Source organism: Coenobita brevimanus, chromosome 57 (genome assembly GCF_032717465.1).
Source record: "Coenobita brevimanus isolate Jiangsu-jjx chromosome 57, ASM3271746v2, whole genome shotgun sequence".
Classification (NCBI taxonomy): Eukaryota; Metazoa; Arthropoda; class Malacostraca; order Decapoda; family Coenobitidae; genus Coenobita; species Coenobita brevimanus.
In genome coordinates, this window is record NC_137010.1 from 27,074,295 (window position 1) to 27,084,131 (window position 9,837).

Below are 9,837 nucleotides of genomic sequence, written 5' to 3' on the forward strand. Positions count from 1 at the left end.
ACCTACCCTATTATAAGCATCCTCGTAATGGCTGTTAGTTGTTTCCATACCCTTGGTACTCACGTGCTGGGTACTGCTATGCACTGGGGAGGTGGTGGCTGAGTGGGTTAGTGTGCTTGGTTTTGTGGGCCTTGCTGTGTGCGAGGCCGTCAGCGGTGGCGCGGTGCCGTCGATGACGGACTGGAATCGCTCTGGTGCCACGGTGTTTGTTTCAGCGGTGTATGGCGGCTGACCCCTTGCGCCCCGTCATTGTTAGGTGTTACTATGGCTTATAATTTGGTACTTAGACGCGTTCGGTGTTCGTGAATGCATCATGCGGGAGTGTCATACAATCCCCAACTGTAAAAACTGAATTTATTTATTATCTATGCACTCCCTTCCACCCTTCTCTCGAAATCGAACGTCTTCCTCCTCTCATCTTCCTGTCATCTTCCTCCCGTCACCACATCCCAGGGAGGGTAGGAAGGGCAGGGGAGGGGTGGAGGTAGAGTGTGTTTTTGTGTCCCCTCCCGCCTGCTACATATACCGCTACCTTGACCACTCTCTCACCACTCCTCTCTCGGCACTCATCACCATGCGAGCGCTGGTCAGTCCACACGTGTGCTGTGCTGTGATGTGCTGATGTGGTGTACTCAGAATGTAGCAACTGCAGTGTGGTTGTGTGTACTCAGGATGGGTGGTAATGGTGATATGGTGGTATGATGTGTAATGAGGCTCTGTGGTGATGTGGTGTAATGTGGCAGAGTGTGGCGTACTTAGGATGTGTGGTGGGTGAGTGTGATGTGGTGATATGTGGGGAAGTGTGGTGTACTTGGATGTGTGGTGGGTGACTGTGGTGTGGTGATGATGTGGTGATATGTGGCGGAGTGTGGCGTACTTAGGATGTGTGGTGGGTGACTGTGGTGTGGTGATGTGGTTGCACATGTGGCATAATCGTAACCACTGGAATCACTTGCATATTATTTAACGAATGACAGTTGTAATCACTTTTTTCTCGAAACAAGACATTCTGCTCGTAATAATAATAATAATAATAATAATAATAATAATAATAATAATAATAATAATAATAATATATTATAATTGCATCCTAGTGTATGTTCTTGCATTTGGCCATTAACTATAACCGATAAAAATTTTTCACTTTACTCGTTAAGAAGTTAAAGATACGCCACATGTAATACCAGGAAATAACCAGTGTCATAATTCCCACATCACACTGGAGTGAGGCCTGGTGATAAGACTTCTATCATTCTTAAGCTCTTTCGATTCGCTCTTATAATACTAATCGCCTCCATTAATTTTAGAATCATAAAAGTAATTGACTCCATTATTTTTTGTCTGTAATTGTACTCATAATTACAGATCCCAGGTAATCGCCATGGACCACACCTGTGGCGGGATAATTACATGCGTGTGTGTGTGTGTGTGTGTGTGTGTGTGTGTGTACTGATGTGTATGGGTGTGGTGGGATGTGTGACGTGGTGACCAAGTGAAACCATGTGACGTCATGCTAGGTAATTGCAATATGTGATAATTGCCATGTGCTGTGCTTGGGATATGTGCTACCTGTGATGTGACGGTGATGTGGCGTAATGTCATGCACTATGGATTTTTGGAAATCGGCATGGTGAAGTGGTAGGCTGTGCTATGGTGTAATAGGGTGTGTGGCAGCGGAGTCGTAATGATGTGGTGTGATAATAATGACGTGTGGTGTGCTGTGGTGTGTTGCTTGTGGGATGTGTGGCAGCAGCGGTGTGGTGTTGTGTGACCTTGCATGGTGGTGAGGTGTGGTGCACTTGAGATGTGTGGTAATTGTGGTGTGGTATGTGTGATCTGCAAAGCGATGAGTAAAGTGGTGATCAGTATGGTGTTACGGAGTGAAGTGTGGTGATGGACAGAACGACAGTGAGTAATGATGTTTGCTGTTATGATATGATGAATGTTGTCGTCTTGTGTGGTGGTAATGAATACGGTGATGATGAGATATGTTAATGGTATTGTGATGTGGTGTGATGTATAGTGATGTAAAGTATCCCGTGTGGTGAGTGTGATGAAGTTAGCGTTAAAGACAGCACTACTTAGAATAGTGGTGAGGTTAGTGATGGATGGTGGTGAGGATGAGAGCTTTCAGTGTGATGACGTCTTATTTCAGTCAGTTCTTGCTGCATTCAAATAATTTCGTTCAGCTTAGGGAAGACCCCTTGTAGTAAATGGGTTAATGAAAGTCATAACTAACTATTTCAATTGTAAAAGTCTAAGCAACAACAAAAACAACACTAACAACAACGATAATAATAATAATAATAATAATAATAATAATAATAATAATAATAATAATAAAGACGTCTTTGTACTGAAAGGGGTGTGTAATGAGGGACAACCCGGCCAGTGTGATGCCATACAATGATGTGGACAGTGGGCTTAGAAGGCTCCTTGATACTCACCTGCACATTTTCTATATCCTTTAAATATCGACACAGTTTGCATTAATACCATAAAAAAGAGAATATTATCTTGCCACGGTAGGGAGAGATGTCAGGGAGCCGTCTAAGGCTATGAGGATACGGCCCAGCAAGTTAGTGTAGTAATAAGTGTGATGAGTGACGAGTGATGAGGGTGACGAGAAGTGATGAGTGTGGTGATATTACCCTCCTCTGGTTCACGTTCCGAAACTGGTCAGAGATATTCTACCCATTTCGTGTGATTTATGAGAATACATTGCCAAGATGTGGTGATAGTGGTGACGGACGAAATAGGTGATGGTGGCAGCGTAGTGGTGGTAGTTTAGTGGTGACAATGGTAGTGGTGCAGAAGTTGTAGTATAACGGTAAGAGGGGTACTGCAGTGATAACAATGGTAATGGTGGCAGTGGCTGTGTAGTTGTGGTAGTAATAACGGTAATTGCGGTAGTGCTTTTGTTATTCAGACAGCCGTTGCAAAGAAGGACAACCACTCCATCAACATCCTAATGATTCATCCACAACAGAATGGAGGGACCTGATGCCCACTCCTACCATAGTGTCGCACTGATCTTTCACGGTACAGTCTCCCTCATTTGGTACCTCAGTAAAAAGTACGTGTTGGGGTGAGGAATTGGTCCAATTACAGAAAGTATTATCTGTTGTACCAGTACCATGATATCCCCTGTGATGATATATTTTGTGCTAACGAATGGCCATTGAGAAATTACTTTATTAACTCTCAGCTGGGGAAGTTTGTCTTCAGATAAAGGTGATGCTGCGCATACAGTTTAGGAGACGGTGCAAAAAAGAATTTTGTCGTATGCGGCCAAACCCAGGACAAGGGATACGAACAGATTACCTCATAACTCAGACCTAAACCACCACAACAGTGTCCCCTCTATCTATGGAATCAGCTGCACTTCAGGACTCGTACACACAGCTTGAACATATCTCATAAACATCCCTCTCTCTGTTACACCTCTTTAACACACAATCACACACACACACACACACACACACACACACACACACACACACACACACACACACACACACACACACACACACACACACACACACACACACACACACACACACACACACACACACACACACACACACACACACACACACACACACACACACACACACACACAGAGTCATGAAAAAGGGCATATGTATTCTGGCCCTATCAATATAAATGTACCAACCATACATGTTGTCAGTCAAAGCGGCCCCTCACCGAGTCCTGGCAACTCCAGCACCTGCACTGCTCCACACCAAACCAACACCACTGGTACACCACCACAACACTGCTGTCCAGTACCAGTACATCTCATACTGTAGTAGTCTTGTGTGCTAGTTGGGCTGAAGACCATATTTATGTTCTGTGCATCTATTCGAATTCTCAAGAGGCGCCTAAAGGTTTGTAATCATGTAATGCCACCTGAGGCACAGGTCAGTCACCTAACCTTAAATGTTCTGAACTACAGCAGTCTAGCCTTAAGGTCATGCAATATGGGACTGGATATTACTGATGGTTTACTACTGATATACAACTTCTCATACCAAGACGCAGTAGTCACCTTGATGGCAATAAAGAAATATAACCGATCACTTGGGAGGCCACGCTGTCCCAAGAAAGGCATAAAGTTTAGACCAATTTAAAATCAACCTCTGTCGTCTTCACGTATGCAGCAAGCTGAAACTGGTCCAGGCCTTGCATCATCGCCAGCAACATCACCAGCAACAATGTGACCAGTTCATGGTCGATCCCAAACACATCGCCTACGCCCAGACGAGACAGACTTGAATTGTAAGAACCAGTTCAGCACGCCTCATGATCCACTCACAGCCTCCAGCAGTGCCTCAAAATTCCTCAATAAGGCAATGACGACACGCCCTCAGAGACACCAATGCCCACTACTGATCCTACCGCCATCCCCCAACGCACGGGAAAGACTACCTGCAGGTGTTGCTGAAGGAGAACCTCGTTTTCATCAACATCTGGTTCCTCCTCTAGGTTAACCAGGGAGGTTAGCGTCTTATTACTGAAGCCAGGTTCACCTCAGTGTGAACTCGGTAGACTGCAGGCTGAGGTCACCCTTTTCCTGCAGTCTACCGTCCTCCTTTGGGTGCACTGGGAGGGAGCTGCGGAACGGTTGCATAACCGAGCAATAGAACCTGCCCGACTATATTAGTGTTACTAGGTGAAGGCTTCCCTCTCCAGCACCAGGTTACTGTGTAGCTGTTGCTGTTTATAAACAGTAACCTGTAGTTCTGTTATCATTCACGGATCTTGTCCGGCACTCTGGTTGACCTGATATATTAGGAATCTCATACTGAAGGAGTTAAAGATGCATACGTGTATGCCTTCTATACCATGTATACCAAGTTAATGTTATGTGGACCAAGTTTCTTAACAGGCCTTATTTTTTCAGGTGCTGTTGTCGCTGTTGTGGGTGAGTTGTGTATGGGGTCACCATGGAGAAGACCACCATGACCATCACCCACTCCCTGGCCCCATCCCTCCCCCGACCGAGAAACCCACATCCACGAGTCCTAGAACAGCCCCGAGCAATCCTGGAACCGCACCAAGCAGTCCTGGCACAGCAGAGGGGAATTCTGAAAGGGCAGCTGAAGTTGATGATGCCGTGCGTGACAAGAGACAGTGGTTCCCTCCCAACTACTCCTATGAGGACTTCCTGAGAGATTATCCTAGGGGCTGGCCAGGGCGTGAGGGTAACCTGAGACCTTGGATGGACCGTGAGACCTACTGGAGACTCTGGGCCAGGTACTGGAGGCCCGACATCCCCATGTCGGAGCTCATAAGGTACCAAAGACTCATGGAGGAGAGATGGCAGCACAACGAGTGGCTCTGGGACCAATGGCGGCGATACCGGGCTCTTCGATACCCTGATTCCAGATCTGCCCTAGACGACGACCCTAGATCTGCCCTGCCTAGCACTAGATCAAGTCTGGTCAGCCCTGGACCTGACTCTAGGAATCTGTCCGGCCCCAGGAACCTACCGAGGCCGGACTTTCTGCCCAGATACCCAGGACCCTATCCCGATGCAGAGGCCCCCTGGAGGAGGCCCAGCCGTCCTTATTACTGATAGGGTGTGGTGGTGGAACACACTTGGCTGTAGCTCTACCTCACGCACTCTACCACACTCTAACACACCTACTGTATACAGATTAGCACATACACACCACACTCATGTAGCATAGACCACTGCACACAGTCTACTACATACATGTACGCTCTACCAAACTTATATAGTCTGCCATACCTATAGATTCTCACATACACCCCACCTTACCCTACCACACCCATGCAAACGATAACATACACCCTACACCACCCACACCTCCTACCCCATTCATGCAACCAACCACACACTCTACCACACTCTTCCAACCATTCACCTGAGTTATCTAAAATACGCCTGCCATACATACACTACTACATGTAACACTCACATACTTCAACGCACTTTAAGACACCTTCAGACTCAGGCACCGTAGCACACTCTATTCACATAAACATACTCTTGCACTTTAAACCATATGATCGAACCCTTTTGCATTTTAGCACATTTTCCTGCACTCAAAACACACATATCTTTCACACTCTAACACACTCAACCTCGTCACCACCCGGGATCTCTGTCAAACTTAATAAAATCGTCTGGCGGGAAGCGGGGTTAATTATTATACTGGAGGGGTTAATAGAGACTGCTTCCAACCCTTTCACAACGAGGCGTCTCACTTAAGTTAATCAAAATTGTCTGGAGGGATCGTGAATAAGAGAAAGTAAGCGAACTGCAGCGGTTCATTCCCAACATATAATCTCTGTGCGTTGTAGTGGTGTATTTTTTAATCTTAAGACACCCTTACCACTCTAGACAAACAAACTAACAGACAAACACAACAATAATCCTCACCACACCATTATCAAAATATTACCATCATCTCACTTGGAAAACATGAGCCAGAGGAGAAAGGAAGTCACAGTGGGAGTTACGAGGCTGCGTGTAACAGGTGGTTGTCGGTTGCGAACTGGCGTGGGGGGATTTCTACCCTTCCCCCCTCCCTCCGCCGGCCCCCCCACCATTTAACTCCTTCACTACAACAAGTATTATGTCAGTATGTCCTTGTAACCTCCAGACGATTATATGCAATAGAGGGAAAGACCTGTAAGGGGTGGGAATTCATCTAACCATACCAGTTCAAAAGAAAACCCTAAACAGACTACAATCCCTGGGAGACATCAAGAACAAAACACAAGGGACGTCCTTGGGCAGCAGGGGTTAATTCCAGACTCCCCCACACCACCACAATACCATCACCACAACCTCAACCAGTTTACCACACAACCACAACCGCTACCAACACTACCATTCTCGCGTATCCATGACTTTCACCTTCCTGAACCACCACCACCACCACAACCACCACGTTTACCGTATCCACAGTCAACAGGCCCACCACCACCATTACCAGCACGACCAACAACACACCACCAAAAACAAAATCAATGCCACCACGTCTACCACAACAACCACCACACCTACCACAACCATAACCACCACCACATCTACCACAACCATAATCACCACCACATCTACCACAACCACACCTACCACAACCACAACCACACTTACCACAACCACCACCACACCTGCCACAACCACAACTACCACCACACCTACCACAACCACAACTACCACCACACCTACCACAACCACAACTACCACCACACCTACCACAACCACAACTACCACCACCACCACCACCACACTTTCCACAACCACAGCCACCACCATCACTACGACCATCACAATCAACACTACCACAACCCGTTATACACACACCACCATCAAAACCACAACCAACACAACCACTACCACCACCACCACCACCATCCTCTCTACCACACGACCACCAGCACAAAATCTTAGTATCCTTAAGTCACTTTCCAAGGTAACTGTAACTAAGTGATAATAAATAGTGTTTTTACTAATTACCACCTGTATTGATATTTACCTCAAGGGGTCCGTTTTGCAAGGACGAGAGAGAGAGAGAGAGAGAGAGAGAGAGAGAGAGAGAGAGAGAGAGAGATGAAGGCAAACAGAGAAACATATGAACTAAAATAGAAACAGATTAATAGACAGACAGACCTATAGACAGATATGAATTCTACAACCAAACATATGGCTACAGACAGACAAACAATTAGATGAAGGATGAACGATGCACAAAGAAAAGTTCAAAAGACGGCAGTACAAGGAAGGATTACCACATCTTTTAAATGGACGTATCAGTAAGTTTCGTTCTATTTGAAAATAAAAACAATAAGAACTAATTACAGAAAACGACGATGGGAGAACACCAATGAGGGCAGACTATGTAAGCAAGAACTACAGCCTCCCTCTCTCTCTCTCTCTCTCTCTCTCTCTCTCTCTCTCTCTCATATTTCCCCATACTTTGTTCCCTAATTGGAATCATGGAAGCTTAGATCACCTGCCTATGACTGATTATAAGTTGACAAGGTTTATAATATGATCTATTTCGAAACTGAATTATATCGCTAAATACAGTAATTTCTTCATATGCCTCCGAAATGCCTGGAACCCCTTTGTGCTCTGGGATTCCATTGGAGAGAGAGAGAGAGAGAGAGAGAGAGAGAGAGAGAGAGAGAGAGAGAGAGAGAGAGAGAGAGGTGTGTGTGTGTGTGTGTGTGTGTGAGAGAGAGAGAGAGAGAGAGAGAGGGGAGTGGGCTAGCACACACCCACCTCTAATTTATAGTACTCTCCCCACCCCCCCTGCTGGTCACTCCCTCAAAACCTGGGTATGGGATGCGGTTCCACCAGGTCCGGCTTGGCCCCCCTCCCCTAAGAAAAAAGAAAAAAAAAGACCCAGACAACATCTACCCTTACGACTATCCACACACAACTCAATCCCCCTCCCGCCTGCCTGCCTCCCCTCCCCTCTCTCTCTCTCTCTCTCCCTCCCTCCCTCTCTCTCTCTCTCCCTCCCTCTCTCTCTCTCTCTCTCTCTCTCTCTCTCTCTCTCTCAGTCAGGTATAATCTCAAGGTCGTCACGGGTTCCAGTAACACGTCAACATCAGCGCACAACATCGCTCTTATTTAGCCACTTATTTAGCCACTTATTTTGGCTGGGGTTAGGCTGGTCTAGTTCCGTCACTGGGGTCTAGTTGCCTTTTTCTTTTGTACTTTTTTTGCCCGCCCTCCGCCAGCTCTTAAACCGGCCTGTTTTCGATGACCTTGGGGCCAGCGTGGACTCAACCTCTTCAGCCCGGTGACGCATATTCATTTTAATATTCTTGTTGCAAACGTGCAATTTTAATTTTAGAAAGACCTTTAGTGGTCAGCCAAGGATTATTGAAGGCTATATCTAACCCCTCCGGTTCGATTGGTCTGTCCATAGATGCATAAAATTGTCAGGAGACAGCAAGAACGAACCGAGCCATACAAGAGAGAGAGAGAGAGACAAAGAGGTAATCGAAATGAAAGGGCTACATCTGGAATTGCCAAAGCCTATCCTAAGGTCGACGGTCTCCAGCAGCAAGGACTGGTTGAAATAAGTCCAACAGAATAGTTGGCCTTGGGTTGACACGCACTAACTTAATTACCAAGTGCAATTAACGCTTAACGGTGCTCCGGGGCTTTTATTCATTTATTTGCTCCTGGTTGTTAGTTTTTGTGTCCTACTATCTGCAGGACATCAAAGATAATGCGTAACGGACTTAGAGGACATTTGGTGACTGCCAATAAAACTCTGGGGCTGTTTATACATTTTCCTTAACTTGAGGTGTATATACGCTGCTCTTCACACAGCGACCAAGCTTCACAGTCATATCAGAGGGAACACTAAAGCGACAAACTACGGAAAACAAGATGATCTCGTAACTGATATGGAGGCTTGTTTATTCTGTCAACTGATTAGGATGCTTAATGAACACTACTCCTGTGATACAACTGTGGGAAAGACTCAGTGTTGCTCGCCCTTCACGCCCACATACACCTTTACCACTCAGTTTGGCTGCCATCAAATTATTTACTGAACACAGGGAAAAGCTCCATCAGTCACACGGATAAGGATTTGATTTTCTTAAAAAGGAGCAGAAGCAAGAACAAAGCACACTTGCAATATCCCCGTGATTCAGGTAATCTGTGCATCAAATGTACACATACAGTCAACAGCACTTCTACACTTTCCCGCTTTTTTTTTTTTTTTTTTTTTTCTTTTTTTTTTTGAAATCGCGGACAAACCACTTGAAAATGTTTTTCACTCACTTTTCATTTATGTGTATGCCTGTCATTACTATCAGCACCGAGTAAAGTAT

At 45.8% G+C, this 9,837-nt stretch overlaps 1 protein-coding gene across 1 annotated transcript; it reads left to right on the forward strand.

The window, feature by feature from the left end:
- The first annotated feature begins 504 nt into the window (after window positions 1-504).
- Window positions 505-5,873, forward strand: LOC145402317 (uncharacterized). Its single transcript, XM_080274458.1, has 2 exons — window positions 505-586; window positions 4,907-5,873. Exons 1-2 carry the CDS (start codon window positions 575-577, stop codon window positions 5,579-5,581), a joined length of 687 nt encoding a protein of 228 aa, XP_080130584.1. The 5' UTR covers window positions 505-574; the 3' UTR covers window positions 5,582-5,873.
- The last annotated feature ends 3,964 nt before the right edge of the window (window positions 5,874-9,837 follow it).